We start from the raw sequence: 21,858 nt of genomic DNA on the forward strand, positions 1-21,858 counted from the left end.
TCAGGCACATAGAAGATCATATTTTATTAATCTATTAGTGTTCTTTGAAGGGGTCAAACAACATGTGGACAAGGGGGATCCAGTGGACATAGTATACTTAGATTTCCAGAAAGCCTTTGACAAGGTCCCTCACCAAAGGCTCTTCCGTAAATTAAGTTGTCATGGGATAAGAGGGAAGATCCTTTCATGGATTGAGAACTGATTAAAAGACCAGGAACAAAGGGTACGAATAAATGGTAAATTTTCAGAATGGAGAGGGGTAACTAGTGATGTCAGTCCTAGGACCAATCCTATTCAACTTATTCATAAATGATCTGGAGAAGGGGGTAAACAGTGAGATGGCAAAGTTTGCAGATGCTCAAGATAGTTAAGACCAAAGCAGATTGTGAAGAACTTCAAAAAGATCTCACAAAACTAAATGGATTAGGCAACAAAATGGCAAATGAAATTTAATGGGGATAAATGTAAAGTAATGCACATTGGAAAAAATAATCCCAACTATACATACAATATGATGGGGGCTAATTTAGCTACAACTAATCAGGAGAAAGATCTTGGAATCATCGCGGATAGTTCTCTGAAGACGTCCACGCAGTGTGCAGCGACAGTCAAAAAAGCAAACGGGATGTTAGGAATCATTAACAAAGGGATTGAGAATAAGACAGAGAATATCTTATTGCCCTTATATAAATCCACGGTATGCCCACACCTTGAATACTGTGTACAGATGTGGTCTCCTCATGTCAAAAAAGATATACTGTCATTAGAAAAACTTCAGAGAAGGGCAACTAAAATGATTAGGGGTTTGAAATGGGTCCCACATGAGGAGAGATTAAAGAGGCTAGAACTTTTCAGCTTGGAAAAGAGGAGACTAAGGATGGGGATATGATAGAGGTTTATAAAATCATGAATGGGGTGGAGAAAGTGAATAAGGAAAAGTATTTACTTGTTCCCATAATATAAGAACTAGGGGCCAACAAATGAAATTAATGGGTAGCAGGTTTAATAAAACTAAAGGAAGTTCTTCTTCACTCAGCGCACAGTCAACCTGTGGAATTCCTTGTCTGAGGAGGTTATGAAGGCTAGGACTATAACAGGGTTTAAAAGAGAACTGGATAAATTCATTGAGGTTAAATCCATAAGTGGCTATTAGCAGGATGGGTAAGGAATGGTGTCCCTAGCCTCTGTTTGTCAGAGGGTGGACATGGATGGCAGGAGAGAGATCACTAGATCATTACCTGTTAGGTTCACTCCCTCTGGGACACCTGGGATTGGCCACTGTTGGTAGACAGGATACTGAACTGGATGGACCTTTGGTCTGAACCATTATGGCCTTTGTGTTCAGTGCCCCAGGGCACACCTGAAGAGGGGCAATGTAAGGATTCATGGGACTTGAAACCACATCTGCTGGAGGCCAAGCAGGTGGCCCTTCCACACTGCCAGAAGGCATCCCAGGAGACCAGTCACTGTGGGGAGTGCCACCCACGGTACTGACGACTGGCAGCCCCACCCTATATCTCTGATTGTCCCAGACCTACTATTTAAGCCTGAAGGGAGTTCCAGGAAGTTGTATGTGCACCAATCCAGATCCCTGAACTGCTGCTGAGACAGACCCCTAATCATTCTTGCTTTCTTGCCTCATTTATGGTTCCTAGCTATTGACTCCAGCTTAACCCTTGGCTACAGCTCCTGGCTATTGACTCCAGATTGATCCTAGGCTCCAGACCCCAGCTACCAACTCACCTGCTTCAGGCTCCACCACCTAAAGCTCTAACCACTGGACTTTACTGCCCATGCCCTGATTCTGGACACAGGCTATCCTGTTACATACAGGCTCTGCCACACATGCCATTGGTATAAGGGCCTCAACAGCAGGCTTATTATGCCCCATCACTCTTTTTAATCTGGTAGCAGTAATTAGTGTGCACTGACACTCCTATCCTGAAGCCTGCAGCAGGGCATAGGTCAAACCCATGAATCTTCTTAGCCCCAAAGTGGGGTTCAACCTACCACCCTGCCTCATCAGACCTGCAGCAGGAATTACCCATCCTCCTCTCCCCTCTGGAGTCTTTAACCACAAAGTTCACGCAGTGTTCCTTAAAAAATGAAAAACAGTCTCATCAGAGGAAACTTTATAAATTGCAGACTGACTTAGCTCACCCTCCCTTTCACAATGCTAAGCCCTGGCCTTTCTCTGACCACCCCACTTCTCACAGGTGTCAAGATGACAAACATTTTCCAAGGAATAGTTCTTCTGCAGAAAAGGACCTAGGGGTGACAGTGGACGAAAGCTGGATATGAGTCAACAGTGTGCCCTTGTTGCCAAGAAGGCCAATGGCATTTTGGGATGTATATGTAGGGGCATTGCCAGCACATCGAGGGATGTGATCGTTCCCCTCTATTCGACATTGGTGAGGCCTCATCTGGAGTACTGTGTCCAGTTTTGGGCCCCACACTACAAGAAGGATGTGGAAAAATTGGAAAACGTCCAGCGGAGGGCAACAAAAATGGTTAGGGGACTGGAACACATGACTTATGAGGAGAGGCTGAGGGGAGGCTGAGGGAACTGGGATTGTTTAGTCTGCAGAAGAGAAGAATGAGGGGGGATTTGATAGCTGCTTTCAACTACCTGAAAGGGGGTTCCAAAGAGGATGGCTCTAGACTGTTCTCAGTGGTAGCAGATAACAGAACAAGGAGTAATGGTCTCAAGTTGCAGTGGGGGAGGTTTAGGTTGGATATTAGGAAAAACTTTTTCACTAGAAAGGTGGTGAAACACTGGAATGCATTACCTAGGGAGGTGATGGAATCTCCTTCCTTAGAAGTCTTTAAGGTCAGGCTTGACAAAGCCCTGGCTGGGATGATTTAGTTGGGGATTGGTCCGGCTTTGAGCAGGGGGTTGGATTAGATGACCTCCTGAGGTCCCTTCCAACCCTAATATTGTATGATTCTATGAAATAAGCTGAATGGTATGGTCCACATCATGGAGCACATTTCTCTATACAGCTCTTCAGGGATACTTCAGCTAATGGAGTGCAGGGGCAAACAACATTTTAGCAGAGGGCTCCCAGCTGTGGAACATGTCACTAGGGATCAGGAGGTGTCTATCTAGGGACCTGAATGGCTTTCCATTGTAAGTATTTAAAAATAGAAGAAACTATAGCAAACTCTCTTTTCTTCCTTCTTTCCTTCCTTCCTTCCCAGCCCTTATGAGAAATAGCTGGAGCGTGCACATACATATGAGCATGGGTGAATTTAAACCTTACCGAGGGAAGGATAATGCAAAGAGATGAATTTGCATTTCTTTCCTAATTCAGTGGGTCCTGTGGTCATTCTTACCTATTGGGGGAATTAGTTCCACAACCTAGGTCTTGCTCCTGTGACAGTTCTGTCTTCTGCATTCAGGAGCCTCCCACTATTTATTACTTGATGGTTTCACTGTTCCCATGGAACACACCTTTTGCAGGAGGCTGTGGCTGTGGAAGGGGAGGTGATCTCTTAGGTACCTAGGGCCAATCCAGTGGAGGACTTTCATTACCTTGAGCTGACCTTAAATGGGCAGCCAGGTTGTATTGCGACTAGCTGGAGCTTTCTCAGGACTCATTATCAGATATAGTCAGTAGAAACAATTGAGCCCAAAGGTCACAAATGGGAATCACTGTGATCAGCTCTGTTTCTGATAGAATGTCAGCAATCCTGAAGCTTAGCCGGTGCAAATATTAGCATGTCCTTGTATGCACTTAGGAGGCAGTATGGGTGACGCTAGACTGAGCAATCAATGGCGAGTAATCTGCTATTCCTGAGTGTAGACAATGCCCAAGTCATGTTAGAGTCTCAAGAAAACAGTGTGATTATTAGTTCAGGAAGGAAAATACATTATCAATATCCAGAGGCTGATCGGAATGTGTTCGAAGAGGAGGTTGCTGTTTTCTTCGTACTATCTCCACTATCAGGGACGAGGAAAGATGCTCAAATTCCTTCATCATTATTACCTGATTAAAATGTGACTCTTTAACCACAAAGTTCAGGCAGTGTTCCTTAAAAAGCGAAAAACAGTCTCATCTGAGGAAATTCTGTAATTTTATACAGAACAGAAGAAAAACCATTACAAAGCATCCATTCCAAAATCCCCACTGAAGATTCCCAACAGTATTAACCATGAGAAGAGAACTCAATGGTTTTTCACCAGAATCCTGAGAAATCAGTATCACGTGATAGCATAATCTTGGTTATTCTTTCTGATATTAAATACAAAAAGCTTTGTCAATGCAACATTATTTATGCATAAAATTAAGCACTCAAAATGGAATGCCCAAGTTAAGGCTGAATGCACAACCTTGCCTCTACCCACATAAGTGTATGTGTTATGACACACTGTGCTTACACAATCACGTAATCTCTCAAATGATGCTATATTTGACATCACACATTTTTATTCCAAACCTTTAGTTCAGATGTGTAGCATCTTGTAACATATTCATCCGTGTATAAAGAATGATATCTTACGGTAACCATAGTTCTTAAAAAGAAAAGGAGGACTTGTGGCACCTTACAGACTAACCAATTGCCACAAGTAGTCCTTTTCTTTTTGTGAATACAGACTAACACGGCTGCTACTCTGAAACCTGTCATAGTTCTTAAAGAGGTGTTGTCCACCTAGATTTCACTTCCGGGGCACATGCACCCTGTATGTGTGAAATTTGATTCTTTCTGGCCAACAGTATCCATTGTCTGTGCCCTGGACATTCTCATGCCTCACACCTGAGGACATACAATACGTCTACAATGCAATGATAAACTCACAGAATTGAGTCTCAGAGCCTGGATCAACTGACTCAGGCTTATGGGGTTCCAGCTGCGAGACTAGAAGTGGCAGTGCAGACATTCAGGATCAGACTAGAGCCCAGGCCTCCCCTCTTACAGAGTCTCAGAGCAAAGGCTCTAGCCCAGGCCCAAACTTCTACCCTGCAATTTTATAGCCCCGCAGCCCGAGCCCCATGAGCCTAATTCAGGGGTCTTTTATTGCAGTGTAAATGTACCCATAAAGGACAGAGTAGGCCTAATGATCCTTCAGTTCCTTTGCCAATACACAATCCCAGAAGAGCAGGAAACAGTAGATACAGAAAGGAAGTGGATTGTGTAAGCCATGTGAATAACACACCTTGAAGGTGTGTTACAAGGTAAATAACTGTTCCTTCTTCTTCAAGTGACTGTCCACACAGATTCCACTTCTGATGACTATCAAGCAGTGACCTTACTATGGGTTCTTGGAGTCCTAATTAAATAATGAATGCAAGACAGCTCTACCAAAGTGGGAGTCTGATCTTGAAGTTTCAACTAAGGACGAGTCATGGTAAAAGTGTGGACTGATCCGCACGTCACTGACGTGCAAATTTTGAAATAGGGATGTTTCATATAGAAGCTGAAGAAACCGCCTGAGCTCTGGTGGAATGAGCTCTCATGAGCATGGGTGAATGTGACCCAAGGCACACATGTATTCACATCCTAAGCATTACTGCAATAACATTTGTACAAAACATGCCTTGAAAGCTAACACCACCCTGGTCAATAATATAATTGTGAACATAGGTGCTGACTCCTTGGGTGCTCCGGGCTGGAGGACCCATGGGGAAAAATTAGTGGGTGCTCCGCATCCACCAGCAGCCAACCTCCCCAATCCTCACCTCCTTCTCCTCCCCCCACCCAAGTGCACTGCGTCCCTGCTCCTTCCCCTCCCTCCCAGCACTTCCAGCCTGCCCGTCGCCTAACAGGTGTTTGGCGGTGCTAAGGACTTTCCGGGAGGGGGAAGAATGGGGATGTGGCACGCTCTGGGGAGGAGGCCGAGAAGAGGCAGGGCAGGGGTGGGTACTTGGTGGAAGGGGGTGGAATGGGGGTGGGGCAAGGGCGGTGCAGGGGTGGGAAGAAGCAGGGCCAGGGGGTCGAGCACCCACTGGGCAGAGGGGAAGTGGTTACATATGTTTGTGAAACATATGTAACATTATATATGAAATTATAAATGTTCTCTATAATGTTATTAGAGCATGTTTAAGACCAGATGGTCTAGCCCAGGTAAAGCCAATAAACCAATTTGTCTTAGACTAACAAATTTGTTTAGCCTTAGTTTACATATTAGCACTAAACAAAGCCATCAAGCTAAATCGAGTGGGGGTTATCCTGAGACTGAACTCAGGAGACAGAACTAACATAGTTCTTGCATCCCTGAGAGAGACAGGAGACTGAATCATGGAAGTCAACGAATAGCTATGCAGGTGGTGTTGGAGAGAAGGCTTTGGATTCTTTGACCATGAGATGGTGTTCCAAGAAGGAGGAGTGCTAGGCAGAGACGGGCTCCACCTAATGAAGAGAGGGAAGAGCATCTTCGCGAGCAGGCTGGCTAACCTAGTGAGGAGGGCTTTAAACTAGGTTCACCGGGGGAAGGAGACCAAAGCCCTGAGGTAAGTGTGGAAGTGGGATACCGGGAGGAAGCACGAGCAGGAGTGTGTGAGAGGGGAGGGCTCCTGCCTCACACTGAGAAAGAGGGGTGATCAGCGGGTTATCTCAAGTGCCTATATACAAATGCACAAAGCCTGGGAAACAAGCAGGGAGAACTGGAAGTCCTGGCAAAGTCAAGGAATTATGATGTGATTGGAATAACAGAGACTTGGTGGGATAAATCCCATGACTGGAGTACTGTCATGGACGGATATAAGCTGTTCAGGAAGGACAGGCAGGGCAGAAAAGGTGGGGGAGTTGCACTGTATGTAAGAGAGCAGTATGACTGCTCAGAGCTCTGGTATGAAACTGCAGAAAAACCTGAGAGTCTCTGGATTAAGTTTAGAAGTGTGAGCACCAAGGGTGATGTCGTGGTGGGAGTCTGCTATAGACCACCGGACCAGGGGGATGAGGTGGACGAGGCTTTCTTCAGGCAACACGCAGAAGCTACTAGATCGCACGCCCTGGTTCTCATGGGAGACTTCAATCACCCTGATGTCAGCTGGGAGAGCAATACAGTGGTGCACAGACAATCCAGGAAGTTTTTGGAAAGTGTAGGGGACAATTTCCTGGCGCAAGTGCTGGAGGAACCAACTAGGGGCAGAGCTCTTCTTGACCTGCTGCTCACAAACCGGGAAGAATTAGTAGGGGAAGCAAAAGTGGATGGGTACCTGGGAGGCAGTGACCATGAGATGGTCGAGTTCAGGATCCTGACACAAGGAAGAAAGGAAAGCAGCAGAATACGGACCCTGGACTTCAGAAAAGCAGACTTCTTCTGAAGTAACCAAGTTGGGCAAAGGCAAAGTGAGCCTTGTGGGCCGCTGGCTGGCTGTTGGGGTCAAAGCTCTGGACAAAAGCTGCACAGTCACAAGACACCCAGGGTTAAAAGGCAGATATTGATCAAACCCCTGTCTGGCCTGAGTGAACCCCAAAACATCCAAGTGAAATCTACCCTAGCTACTTCCTAACAGGATCTAATATAGTTAGTTATCTATTTGGACAACCTTTGGGTGGAAGTGGCTTGAACCTTAACCCTATCTGAAAAGGCTACACACAGTCTGTGGGATCTTGTGAAGGATGTGATCCCATCCAGGTAGTATGTTAGAGCCCTACTATGTCAAAGGGTGTGCCATTTGGCTTCCCCCTGGTGTGAGAGTAGCACTTGAGGGAGAAAACTGGGCAGGGAAGCAACTGATTTAAATAAAAATCAGAAACAATATTAGGCAGGAATTTGGAGTGAGGCCTATCTTTATGGAATGTCATGTCAGGTGGACCATCTATAAGGGCTTGCATGTCCCCTAACCTATGAGTTGATGTAAGCAGTGTGGAAGTATAACATTATATAAGTATAGCGTTGTATAAGGGGACATGCTGGATACATTGTATATGAGAGGGCATGCCAAAACATGTTACAAAGTATCTGAGGGAGCACATGTAGGGACAGTTAGCTTTTGAATGGAGAAGCAATTAAGACAGAGCCAGCAAGTCTAAGAATCAGGCATCAGAATGGAAGGTGTGAAGGGCAATTAGTTAAGTTAACTGGAAGCTGTTAAAGGAGATTGTTAAGGGTGGCAGGTAATTGAAGATACGTGACTGGTCTCAGGGATCTCGAAGGGTGGTGACTAAAATCTTTTTTCTTCTTTTGTCTGTAACTTCTCTGTAACTTGTTCTCCAAAAACAGTATAAATTAAGAGACACAAGCCCCACTCTAAATGTATTAGCAGAGCAGCTTTGCTAATAAAACAGAGTGGTCTGATAAATTGTGAGTCTGAGTCAAACTTTGACAGCAGTCTTCATAGACAGTTGATCAAAAAAGCAGGTTGCTTGTGGCTAAAAAGGAGGTCCCACTAAACAGTTAACACTGTGTTGAGGTCCCAGGAAGGAGGAGCCCCTTGGTCTGGGTGGAAAAACATGAATAAAACCCTTACGGAATCTAGCAACTGTAGGGTGGGAAGATACAGTATAACCCTGAATTGAGGATGGTATGCAGCTATTACTGCTAAATGTACTCTTATGGATCTGATGGATGGCCCCAAATGTGTTAGAGCTAGCAGACAGTCCTGAGTAGCAGAAAGAGGAATTGACAAGGGAAATGTTTTGGAGCCCAAATAGAAAACCTCTTCCATTTTGTTTCATTTCTCAGTATAGTAGAGGTTTTTCTGCTATGTACCAAACTGTCCTGGACTTCATTTGAACAGCTCCTTTCAAAGGCAGTTAATCAGCCAACAACCACACTGTCAGATGTAATGATGAAAGAGGTGAAAGATCTCACTTCTGTTTTGCAAAATCATGTCAGATAGAACAAGTGGTGTGTTGATAGGTTCATCAGCTCAGAGTATCAGAGCTGTCTGGGCCACGCTGGGTCTAGCATAATAACTGAGGCTGAACCTTGTCCGAGTTCCCTCAGGATTCCTGGTATTAAATGAATTGGCAGAAGGCATACATGAGCCCCTCTGCCTATGAGGCTACAGAAAGCCTGGACTCAAAACCCCTCTGGAGCAGAACACACGGCATTTCTTGTTCTGATCTGTGGCATATATGTCTATTTCTGGACACCATATTGCAAGGGACCATTAAAGGTGAATTGGCCTGTTAACAACCCTTCAGTCATGGGGGGGAAAGGCCGGGGGGAGGCAACTTGTCAGAGAAGTTGTTAGAGGGTTGTTGGTGAGATTGTTGTAATAAGCCATAAATCTAGAGTCCTATTTAGTCCATGATTTTTAGGGTCTAGCAAAGTTATAAATTTAAGCTCCCAGTAGTCTCTTTTGAAGATGTGAAGATTTCCTGAGAAGTCAGATAGAGTGATCATTTTCTGAAAAGTGTTCACCCACGTGGTGTTTTTTTCTTTTTTTATGATTTTTCTGTTAGCTCATTCGAGAGCATAGTGCCCGTCTGGTTTCACTCACATAGTTGTTACTGGGGCATTTAGTGCACCAGATAAGGTATGCCACATGTTGCAGGACTCTCAGATCTTGAAAGGTGTATTGGGGAGGGGGTGTCAATCATCGTAGCCATGGAGATATGTCTACAGGTTTTGCATCTGTTGTTCTGGCAGGGGTCTGGTAAAGATTTGAATTGATGTGTCCTGGTCTGTGGGGAGCTTGCTTCTAATGATGATTTTGGAGAAGCTGCGGGGTTGTTTGAAGGCCAGAAGAGGGGTTCAGAAAAGATTTCTTTCAGAATGTGGACCCCATAGAGTATGGGTTGTGAATATTTAATGCTATCTTATATGGGTTCCAGTGTGGGATGGTAAGTGACAACTACTGGTGTGCAGTCAGAGGGGGTTTTATTTCTGTATTGAAGCAGGTTCTCTCGGGGTATTTGTGTGGCCTGTTCCATGATGCAATCTACTTCTCTGGTGGAATGTCCTTGTTTGGTGAAGGCAGTTTTAAGTGTGTTAAGGTTTACATCCCACTGTAGCACTTAGTGAAGAGCTTCTCCCATCAGCGTAGGTACTCCACCTCCAGAGAGGCGATAGCTATGTTGACGGGAGAAGCCCGTACTGTTTACACCCAGATTAAGCAGGTTCCTTTTCCCTGGGTAAGGTAACAGGCAGTTCCAGAACAATCAGGAACTTGCTGGAACCAATTAAGGCAGGCAGGCTAATTAGGACACCTGGAGCCATCAACCGATACATGAGGGGACTACCGCCAGACCTTTGTGTCTGGGTAAGCCAGAATGAACCCTCCACCTATGACGAGGTTGTCGCACCAGTAGAGAGGCAAAGGACGGCAAGGGAACTGACCCAACCACTTAAGGTTAAAGCATCTTAAGGCACCCTGGGTTAAACAAGCAGCACCAAGCCCCAAAGCTTGGGCAACTGGGCCCCCAGGAGGGCCTAGTGGAAAAAGAGAGAGGCTGAAGACCCATCAGAAGCAGCAAACAGTTGGAGCACTGAGGGGAAAGAGGATAGTATCATTAGACTGCCCAAACCGAGAGACTGGGCAATGCCTAGGGCCCCATACAGATGTTACACCTGAGGGAGTGGGGACACATAGCTGCACAGTGTCCCAATGCCGAGGAGCCTATGCAGTGTAACCTGGGGAACTGGGCAGACACATGCTCCCTAATTCACCTGGTGGGGGTCGCACTAACCCTGCATATATACACCAGACCAGTAAAACTAAATGTGGCAGAAACCACGGCACTAGTTGATTTGGGGAGTGCTATCACGCTTATTTCAGGGAAGCTTGTGAAGTGTTGTCATCTGCTGCAGGTAAAGCGCACTGGGGTGACATGCGTCCATGGGACAGTTAGTTATTACCCCACCATCCCAGTAAAAATTGAAATCCAGGAGAACACTACTGAGGTAGCAGCAGGTGTAGTCCCTAAACTCCCATACCCGGTGCTCATAGGGAGGGACTTTCCAGGGTTTGGAGACTTACTCCCAGTAGGGGGACTGGAGAAAGGGGGAAACCCTGAAGTTAGTGAGACATCCACAGTAGACTGTCAACCCCCAATCTTCTCTGAAATATCCCCAGATTTGTTCTCCACTCCCAGGCAGGATAGAAAGAAGAAAAGGGAAAGAAGGGCAGCAAAGGCCTTGGGAACCCGAATACTGACCCAAAGCCAGAGGGTCGCTCTCTTAGGTAGGCGGACACGAGCAGCTGAAAAGGAGGCCACCCAGGAGGGAGACGCACCCACGTCTGACCCCCACCCTAATGCCTTTGACCCAGTAGAGGCGACAGAGACTGGCCCCCTAGATCTCGGGCAGATCAGCCCCAGGAGAGAAAGTTTTGGACGGGACCAGGCTGAAGACCCAAGGTATGACAACATTAGGAAGGAGGTGACCGAAATAGATGGGGTCCCCATGGAAGGGAAAACCCAGGGACCAGGACCCTACTTCATGATGAAGAAGGATCTCTTGTACCGGGTCGCACCAGTACAGGGGCAGAAGGTACAGCAGATCCTAGTACCTCAAAAACACCAGAATGCTGTATTACATCTTGCCCATAGTCATCTTTTTGGGGGGCATTTGGGGGCAGAGAAGACCCTGGCATGGGTCGTGCGACGCTTCTTCTGGCCCGGAGTACACGAAGAAGTGCGGAGGTACTGTGCATCCTGCCCAGAGTGTCAGCTGCACAGTCCCCATCCCCACTTGAGGGCACCTTTAGTACCCCTTCCCATCATAGAGGTCCCCTTCGAGCGAATAGCCATGGACCTAGTGGGACTCCTGGAGAAGACAGCCTGGGGCCACCTATACTTCTTGTTTTGGACTATGCTACTCGCTAATCAGAAGCCATCGCCCTGCGGAGCACGGCCTCTAAAATGATAGCCAAAGAGCTGGTGGGGATCTTTGCCCGAGTGGGGCTACTAAAGGAGATATTAACAGACCAAGGAACCCCATTCATGTCGAAGCTAATGAAGGACCTCTGTACCCTGCTCCATATACGTACCCTGAGAACTTCAGTCTATCATCCACAGACCAATGGGCTGGTAGAAAGGTTTAACCGAACCCTCAAGGCTATGATACAGAAGGTGGTAAGTCGGGACAGGAAGGTTTGGGACACCCTACTACCTTACCTTATGTTCGCCATATGGGAGGTATCTCAGGCCTCAACTGGTTTTCCCCCTTTGAGTTATTATACGGGTGCCACCCCTGTGGCATACTAGATATCGCCAAAGAGATCTGGGAAGAGGAACCCAATGTGGGGAGAAATATAATTGAACATGTATTGCAGATGCGAGACCAGATAGCCAGGGTCACCCCTTTTGTACAGGAACATTTGGAAAAGGCGCAGGATGCCCAGCGAACCCATTATAATCACCAGGCAAAAGTCCGACAGTTCCAACCAGGGGAATCGGGTGATGGTGTTGGTACCCACGGCAGAAAGCAAGCTTTTGGCCCGATGGCAGGGGCCCTATGAGGTGGTTGAACCCGTTGGGGAAGTAACCTACAAGATGCGGCAGCCAGGACACTGGAAACAAGAACAGATTTATCACATCAACCTCTTGAAACCTTGGCACCAGCAAGAGGCATGTGTAGTGGCCCAAGAGGCCCCGAACCAGGGAAATAACCTACATGTGCAGGTAGATATAGGCAGATATCACCTGATCTGACACCGAACCAGAAGAAGGAGCTAACTAAGATGGTATCAGGATGTGTTTTCAACCAAACCAGGCCAGACCCTGGAAGCATATCACCACATTATCACAGACCCTGGGGCAAAGATAACTTTAAGGCCCTACCGGGTCCCAGCGGCAAAAAGGGAGGAGATCAAGGCAGAGGTGAAAAGCATGTTGGAACCCACAGTCAGTGGTCAAGCCCGATTGTGTTGGTGCCCAAACCTGATGGCACCACTAGGTTTTGTAATGACTTTCGCCATCTGAACGAGATATCCAAATTTGATGTATAACCCATACCCCACATTGATGAGTTAGTTGACCGCCTGGGCAATGCCCAATTTTTGACCACCCTTGATTTAACAAAGGGATACTGGCAGATTCCCCTTGCCAAAGAAAAGATGGCACTCTCTACAGCAGAGGGTCTGTTTCAATATACTGTTCTTCCTTTTGGACAGCATGCGGCACGTGCCACCTTCCAGCGTCTTATGGACAAGCTCCTGCGGCCCCATACCAGTTATTCAGCTGCGTACCTGAATGATGTGATTATTCACACCCCCAACTGGGAGACCCTCTTGGAAAAGGTGGAAGTGGTACTGGACACACTAAGACTGGCCGGCCTTACAGCCAACCCAGGCAGGTGTGCTATAGGGCTTGCCAATGCTAAATACCTTGGCTACATTGTAGGAAGGGGCATGGCCAAGCCCCAAATAAACAAACCGGAGGCTAACCAAAATTGGTCCTGGCCAAATTGGAAAAAGCAAGTCCAGGCATTTCTGGTTGTGGTGGGGTACTACTGGCAATTTATTCCCCATTTCGCCACCAGAGCAAGTCCCCTGACAGAGCTGATAAAAGCTTGGGGTCCAGACATGGTGAAGTGGACAGATGCCGCAGAGAAAGCATTCATGGATCTACAGACAGCCCTCTGCAGTAACCCCGTGCTTACAGCCCCACACTTCAACAAAGAGTTCATTTTACAAACAGATGCATCTGAAGTAGGACTGGGAGCTGTCCTGTCACAGATGGTCAGAGACAAAGAACACCTGATCCTCTACCTCAGCAGGAAACTCCTCCCGAGAGAGCAGAAGCATGCAGTGGTTGAGACAAAGTGCCTTGCTGTGAAATGGGCCATGGAAACACTATGTTATTACCTGCTGGGACGACGGTTTACCCTTGTGACCAACCATGCATCCCGCCAGTGGATGCAATGAAATAAAAAGAAGAACGCAAGGGTGACCAGATGGTTCCTGTCCCCAACAACCTTTTCAATTCACCAGACAACACCGGGCTGGAAGCCACATGGCAATGCAAATGGCTTGTCACGGGTACACTGCCTGACATCCCAAGTTGCCCAACCCCGCGGTGTTGAACGGGGGGGGGGAATATGTGACAGGGTCAGGCCAGATGGCTACAGGAGAGTAACAGAAGGCAGACATATTACCCCCAGATTAAGCAGGTCCCTTTTCCCAGGGTAAGCTAACAGGGGCAGTTCCAGAACCATCAGGAACTTGCTGGAACCAATTACGGCAGACAGGCTAATTAGGACACCTGGAGCCAATTAAGAAGCTGCTAGAATCCCTTAAGACAGGCAGGCTAATCAGGGCACCTGGTTTAAAAAAAAACCTCACTTCAGGTCAGTGAGGGGCACGTAAGGAGCTGAGAGTGAGAGGGAGTGCTGCTGGAGGACTGAGGAGTACAAACACTATCTAGCATCAGGAAGAAGGTCCTATGGGGAGGATAAAGAAGATGTTGGGAGGAGGCCATGGGGAAGTAGCCCAGGGAGTTGTAGCTGTTACACCGGTGTTATACAAAATACTGTAGACAGCTGTGATCCACAGGGCTCTGGGATGGAACCCAGAGTTGAGGGCGGGCTCAGGTTCACCCCATTCCCCCAACTCCCTGTTGGATACAGGAGGAGTTGACCTGGACTGTGGGTTCCACTAGAGGGTATGGTCCCTGGCCTCTCCCCCGACCCACTAGGTGGATCAGCAGAGGCTGCAGGGATTGTTCTCCTTCCTTTTCCCCACGCTCGCCAGTGATGAGGTTAGCTGAGTGAACGGCAGGTTTGAGCCACTAGCAAAAGTGGCCAAACTGAGGGCTCCTGTGAATCTCTGAGGCGAGCAAAGCCACCAATAAGCGCAGGACCCACCAAGGCAGAGAAGGAACTTTGTCACAGGCAGGTATAAATTGATAGTGTAGTCCAAGCCTCCGTATCAAGGGTCTCCACAATTCAGGACAGGAGGTCCAGGAAGGCTTTAGAATCATCTATAGCAAGGGTTCTCACACTGGTGGTCGGGACCCCTCAGGGGGTCATGAGGTTATTACATAGGGGGTCGCGAGCTGTCAGCCTCCACCCCACCCCCGCTTTGCCTCTAGCATTTATAATGCTGTTAAATATATTAAAAAGTGTTTTTAATTTATAAATGGTGGGGGGGTTGCACTCAGAAGCTTGCTATGTGAAAGGAGTCACCAGTACACAAGTTTGAGAATCACTGATCTGTAGCCAGGGTGCGTGCTAGTGTCTCTGCCTTGTCTGGTGGTGAGAAGGATTCCTTGGGGGATGTCGGGGCTCACTGTTGTCTCTCTAACATCTCCTGTTCCTGTGGGCCCACCTCTCATTCCTCTGTGGATGGGCTAGTCAGCGAAGCCATCAGGAAGCATGATCTATATTCCTTTTTCTACATTGTAGAAGACGCTAAACTGCTCCTTCACATGTCAATACAGCCAAACAAGGTGGCATATTTATGGGTGTTGACCATGTTGGGGCTGGTTGGCCCATGGCACTCCAGAGCCGGTTGAGGTGGTGCTCTAAATGTGGGCTCCCCAATATCCTCCTTGAAGTCATTCTCCAATGGCACGGAAGAGAGATTTCTGTTCAATGTCAGCAAGAAGGGATACACTGGCAAGAGTGAGGAGGAATATATCTCCTCACTGAAGGAGGGTACTGAGGGACTGAATGGGGCCAACTGATGTACTTCCTTGGCTTCATCACTGGCATTGGTACTGGGATCGTGGCAGGTATCTTGTTTTGCCCAACCGTTTAAGGGTTTTTTCCTTGGAGAAGCATCCCATGTCTTCCATATGGGAGTTCCCTTCGGTCTTGGAGCTAGGTTTATGCTCAGACAGGCTACATCAGTGGGCGTCCAGTTTATAAGTGGATGCAATGCCAGGTTTACTCGCTGAGTTGGAGCAGCCAGTAAGGAAGACAAAGTTCTCAGCACCCGATTTACCAATGCCAAGTCTGTCAATGCCAAGATGCATAGTGCCAAGCTCTTAAGAGGCGGTTGACATCATTAGTGTCAACTCTGCCAGTGTCCTCTTTGCCTTCTTTCCACTGCCTGATCCTGGAGTTTGAAGAGTATTCAAGGGATCACTGGTCGACGCTAATTTAACCAGCCTCACTCTGGTCATAATCGTCACATCTGGGGCCAAAGTGATCTGTATGGACTGCTCAAGTACATGTAGCTTGAACCATGCATTCCTAGACTTGGAGGTCCTGGTGGAGAAGTTCTTGCACACAAAGGAATTATTCAAGATGTGACACTCTCCTAAGCAAGAGAGGCATTGGCTTGTCTGTCCATGATAGGGACAGGATTCCCTTGTTCATTGCAGGATGGGCAGGGTTTGAACTCTGTCACAAGACATGGGAGCTGGCAAGAAGCATTTTACCCTGTTGCACATGGGGTGGGGAGATGTCACCAATCAATATCCTTTAGAGAACAAATTTGATTGTAAGAATTCTTCACTAAGCATCTTGAAAGATCTGGCTTAAAGTGTCTGAAGCGAGTTGCAGGTCAGAGGTTTGCCAAATTCCTTTTCACTCCTAAGGCAGTAGGGGGAACTGAGGGGGGTTGTGGCTGCTCTGCCCTTTACACCACTGTGTGGGAGCTATTCAAAATATCTGATCTTCTGCACATGAGGCTTGTGCACACCTACCGTGGGACTACACTGACACATACTTGAAGAGCTAACAGAGAAAAAGAAATGAGCTTAAGAAACCAGACAAACTTTAGTAGAGATAAATTCCTGTGACAAATGTGTGAATTTTCTGTAATATTTCTGTGAACTATATGCATCTCCTCACTGCACAGGAGGCAGAAGGGTTAACATGCTTCTCCTGGAACAGAGCAGGAGGCATGAGAGGCTTGGGTCATGTGGCTGTCTGGGGTGGTAAGAATGTGCCATCAAGAGCTGGCTGGAATTAGCATAAAGCAATGAAGGGTCCAGAAAAAAAATGGGAACCTCAATGACCAAACATGAATCCTTGACAGTAGGATAGAGCTCAGAGGCAGCAGAGCAGGATGAAGCCCCGGCTCCACCAACATGGACTCTATCATAAGTCTGTCACTCTCATACTAACCCAAAGACTTTCTGTGCTCCAGGCGACTAATAAAGGTTACCTTGCTGGAGAAAGGCTGCCTGGTGTTGCTGCAGTTACTTAAGAGCACTGCACTCTGGAAGGGGAAATCTCTTGCAGGAGTCTGCCTCAGCTGGACTCCCTGAAGGGAGCCACAGGGAAAGAGAGGTGGAGTCATGGACACCATGGTCCTGCCCCTGGAAAACCCTGGGGATCCAAGGGGTCCAGCACAGTAAAGGGGACTCCCAGTAGACTGGTTAAAGGCTAAGACACAGATCAGACTCTGGGAATCCATGACAACCACCTAAGAACTGTAAAGGGATTTCAGGTAAAGAGATGTTTTTAGGGCAGTAGCTGTTCCAGCTGCTGCATTAGGGCATGTCTACACTACAAAATTAAATCGATGTATAGCCACCATAGTAATTAAAATGGTGGTTCATGTCCACCTTCTGTCGGCGGAGCGCATTCTCACCAGGAGTGCTTCCACTGACTTAACTGTGTGGGGCACTGGAGGGCACTGACACCTGGAGCTCCCCACATCCCCCACCCCAGGGCTGACAGCCAACAGACGATGTACGTAACTCAGTGTCCACACCGGCACTGCATCACCCTAACTACATCAACCTACACCTCTCGCAGAGGTGAAGTTATTAGGTCGCTGTAGTGGGTGACTTACATTGGTGGGAGCTACATTTTAGTGTAGACACTTACAGAGCTAGGTCAACGTATGCAGCCCTAGGTCAACCAAACTCTGTAATGTTAAAGACATAGGAAGCAGGAGGAAGGGAGTCTAGTTTAATGCTGATGCTGACCCCCAGGTGGAATTTTAAGTTGCTACCAATTTCAAAGTCAACGTCAAAGCCTTAAAACCCACAAAACAACAATAATATGTTTTGTCCATGAGTCAATGTCTACAGTGACTATACTGAGCTTTAATTCTTTAATTTTTATCAAAAAGAAAAGGAGGACTTGTGGCACCTTAGAGACTAACCAATTTATTAGAGCATGAGCTTTCGTGAGCTACAGCTCACTTCCTCAGATGCATATCGTGGAAACTGCAGCAGGCTTTATATATACACAGAGAATATGAAACAATACCTATTCCCACCCCACTGTCCTGCTGGTAATAGCTTATCTAAAGTGATTTCCAGCACAAATCCAGGTTTTCTCACCCTCCACCCCCCACACAAATTCACTCTCCTGCTGGTGATAGCCCATCCAAAGTGACAACTCTTTACACAATGTGCAAAATCCAACATTATGCAAGGTAGCCTGTTTCCTCTTGTTTTTTCCTACCCCCCCCCCCCCAGATGTTCTGGTTTAACTTGGATTTTAACTTGAAGAGTGGTCAGTTTGGATGAGCTATTACCAGCAGGAGAGTGAGTTTGTGTGTGTATGGGGGTGGGGGGGATGTGAGAACCTGGATTTATGCAGGAAATAGCCCAGCTTGATTGTCATGCACATTGTGTAAAGAGTTGTCACTTTGGATGGGCTATCACCAGCAGGAGAGTGAATTTGTGTGGGGGGTGGAGGGTGAGAAAACCTGGATTTGTGCTGGAAATCACTTTAGATAAGCTATTACCAGCAGGACAGTGGGGTGGGAATAGGTATTGTTTCATATTCTCTGTGTATATATAAAGCCTGCTGCAGTTTCCACGATATGCATCTGAGGAAGTGAGCTGTAGCTCACGAAAGCTCATGCTCTAATAAATTGGTTAGTCTCTAAGGTGCCACAAGTCCTCCTTTTCTTTTTGCGAATACAGACTAACACGGCTGTTACTCTGAAACCTGTTAATTTTTATCAGTAACCTTGTTAGTGAAATTCAGTGTTTACCTTTAGTTGATCCAGTTGAAGCTTGTTAGCATTTTCACACACAATGAGCACATTCTGTAGATCTACAGATGCTTCAATATACTGGAGGCAGAGCTGTTCCAGTCGCGAGAGCTTGAAATTCAGGGCTAGTTTGTACACGTCCATGATAAGTAGTACATCCTGCACATGACCTGTACATCACAAAGGGAAACAGTGTCATTCCACAGCTCTAGAGAGCTTTCTAATATAAGGTTCTTCAAAGATGTCCAGTGGGGTCAGAAATTTTCCCAATTTCTGATGCCATCTTGAGTAATTCGGATAGCAGAACCAAGGGAGATTAGCATTATGATCATCTAGTCTGATCTCCTGTTTAACACAGGTCACAGAGCTTCCCCAGAATAGCTCCTAAAGGAGATTTTTAGAAAAACATCCAATCTTGACTTTAAAATGGTCAGTGATTAATGGTTAATTACTCTCACTGTTAAAAATGTATGCCTTATTCCTGTCTGAATTTGTCTAGCTTCAACTTCCAGCCATTGCACTGTGTTATACCTTTCTCTGGTAGACTGAAGAGCCCATTATTAAATATTTTTCCCTATGTAAGTCTTATAGACTAATCAAGGCACTTCTTAACCTTCTCTTTGTTAAGATAAGCAGAATGAGCTCCTTGAGTCTATGACTACAAATCATGTTTTCAAATCTTTTAATAATTCTTGTGGCTCTTCTCTGAACCCTCTGATTTTTGAGCATCCTTCTTGAGCTGTGGACAACAGAACTGGACTCAGAATTCCAGCAGCGGTTGCATCAGTGATAAGTATAAAGATTTGCTCACAAATTGCTAATATTCAATTTTCATTTTCTTTTTAAAAGACCCTATGGGCCAGGTTTGGCTTGCACACAGTCCTCCTCCTGCTGTCCTACCTTTGCGTGGGTATTTTATTTTATCCGTGTACAGGAACTGCATGAGCACCTCAAAGGGCTGAGCTTCAGCTTCTTGGATTGTCACTTCCAGCAGAGGTTGCAGGCAGCACAGCTTGACATTGCCACAAATCCCCTCGTTCTGGGACAGTGCTTGTCCCTCTTCTTCAATCTCTTGCTTTGATTTCTAATGGGATAGAAAAACAGTAAACAAAGAAGCAAAGGTCTGGGTGTGTCCAAGGGCTGGTTTGCCAGGAACAAACTGTTTATGGGTGTGCATTTGTGAGATTGTGATGTATGTAGCTACATGGCTTTGCACTGTACTTCCTGGCGATGTGCTGTGGAGTTGGGTCCCTTCATGCCCTGAACTGGCTTTGTGACATTTATCTTTGAATTTCCCTGCATTTCAAAATAAAGAGAGCCTCAACCACAGAGCTCAGTAATGAAGTGTCCCATCTTCCCCCTGAAGAGGTCCATCAGATGCTGGAAAATCTCCTCTGCGCTCTGTGCACAACTGCATGTACACTCGGCAAAGTGGCTGCAAGGCCCCCAGTAAACTTCTCTGGTGCAGCAGGCCCCCATGACAGACACCGCAACAGCAACACAGGTTTGGATCCTCTGGCACAGGAGGCATCTCGGGCAGATCAGAGGCAGGGGAAGGCCTGGTTGAGACAGTCCTGCACCCTGATGCTTCCCAGGTACCACAATGTCCATGAGGGCTAAGGCAGCAAGGGGTGCAAGTTAGTGCAGCCCTGGGATTGCTTTATCCTGTTTTCTTGGATGATCTGTCCCTTATCAATCTCAGCATAGCAGAGGTACAAAGCCTACCCTCTCAACCCGGTGCTGACCTGGGAACCCAAAGGACCCCAAATCCAGATATTCTCAGACTGATCATTTCACTTCCCTGCAAAAGCACTGGTCACACCAGAAGTGAGCTCCTGGCTGAAGCTCCTGGAATCTCCTTCACTGGAGGTATCCAAAAGGGCGCTGGATAGTCATCTGTCTTGGATGGTTTAGACAGAACAAATCCTGCATCTTGGCAAGGGGTTGGCCTAGATGACCCTTGTGTTCCTTTCTAACCCTATTGTTTTATGATCTATGAAGCTCCCTGTGACAGGGCATACCTACCTTGCACCAGCCCTGTCATAAATATAAAGAAAAGGGTAGCATAAGATCCCTCCTTGGTAGCTGTACTGAATCGCTTTATCTGTAAGGGGTTAAGTAGCTCAAATCACCTAGTTGGAACTGGACCAGAATGACGAATGAGGAAAGAAGATACTTTCAAATGGGGGGGGGTTGAAGAGAATTTGTTTGTGGCTCTCTTTGTTTGTTCCCTCTCTGGATGGAGGGAGAGATCAAGCAGGTTCAACATCTCCTGAAAACATACCTGGAATGATCCATCTAAAATTACAGAATTTGTAAGTAAGACAAGAAAATGCATTAGGTTATCTTTTGTTTTGGCTTGTGAATTTTCCTATGCTACAAAGGTAGTTTTATTCCTGTTTTTGTAACTATAAAGCTGAGGCCAGAGGGGAGTCCTCTGTGTTTTAAATCCTTTTTATTACCCGGTAAAGTTACCTTCCATCCTGATTTTGCAGGTGTGATTCTTTTACTTCTTTCTTTATTATAAAGTTCTTCTTTTAAGAACCTAATTGATTTTAGTGTTCTAAAGATAAAGGGTCTGGTCTGTGCTTACATTGCAAAGGTAATTAGTTGGTATATTATTCTCAAGCCTCCCCAGGAAAGGGGGTGAAGGGGCTTGGGGGGATAGGGATTCCAAGTGACCCCTGAATTTTTGTGTAAATCACTTGGTGGTGGCAGCAATACCGTCCAAGGACAAGGAAAGGAATTTGTGCCTTGGGGAAGTTTTTAACCCAAGCTGGTAGAATATAACTTAGGGGGTCTCTCATGTGGGTCCCCATATCTGTACCCCAGAGTTCAGAGTGTGTGTGGGAGAACCCTGACAAGCCCCGAGAGGGTTAACTCTGCTTTGCAGGCTGAGGAAGCAACATCCCTCCCACACTGATGGGCATGCCCAGCCTGGAGGCAGCATAGAATCATAGAATATCAGGGTTGGAAGGGATCTCAGGAGGTCAACTAGTCCAACCCCTTGCTTAAAGCAGGACCAATCCCCAACTAAAGCATGTAAAAGAAAGCAGCCCAGCTCAGTCTGGGCAGGCTGCTGTAGGGGAAGGACGCAGGCTGCGAGCTCTCTCCA

General features: G+C 46.7%; 1 protein-coding gene across 1 annotated transcript; it reads right to left on the reverse strand.

Annotated features, from left to right (window-relative positions):
- Nucleotides 1-3,851: 3,851 nt before the first annotated feature.
- On the reverse strand, nucleotides 3,852-20,354 carry LOC140903741 (leucine-zipper-like transcriptional regulator 1). The gene is made up of 4 exons (XM_073325483.2): nucleotides 20,343-20,354; nucleotides 19,644-19,827; nucleotides 18,744-18,913; nucleotides 3,852-4,034 (listed from the first exon to the last, which is right to left on the reverse strand). Exons 1-4 carry the CDS (start codon nucleotides 20,352-20,354, stop codon nucleotides 3,852-3,854), a joined length of 549 nt encoding a protein of 182 aa, XP_073181584.2.
- Between the last annotated feature and the right edge of the window lie 1,504 nt (nucleotides 20,355-21,858).

The sequence above is a fragment of the Lepidochelys kempii genome, chromosome 27 (assembly GCF_965140285.1).
Source record: "Lepidochelys kempii isolate rLepKem1 chromosome 27, rLepKem1.hap1, whole genome shotgun sequence".
In the NCBI taxonomy this organism is placed as follows: domain Eukaryota; kingdom Metazoa; phylum Chordata; order Testudines; family Cheloniidae; genus Lepidochelys; species Lepidochelys kempii.

Coding starts and splice junctions, on each gene's coding strand:
- LOC140903741 (XM_073325483.2), bottom strand. Junction 18,914..19,643: donor AATAAAATACCCACGCAAAG/GTAGGACAGCAG, acceptor TGTGATGTACAG/GTCATGTGCAGGATGTACTA. Junction 4,035..18,743: donor TTCAACTGGATCAACTAAAG/GTAAACACTGAA, acceptor TCGCTTTTTAAG/GAACACTGCCTGAACTTTGT.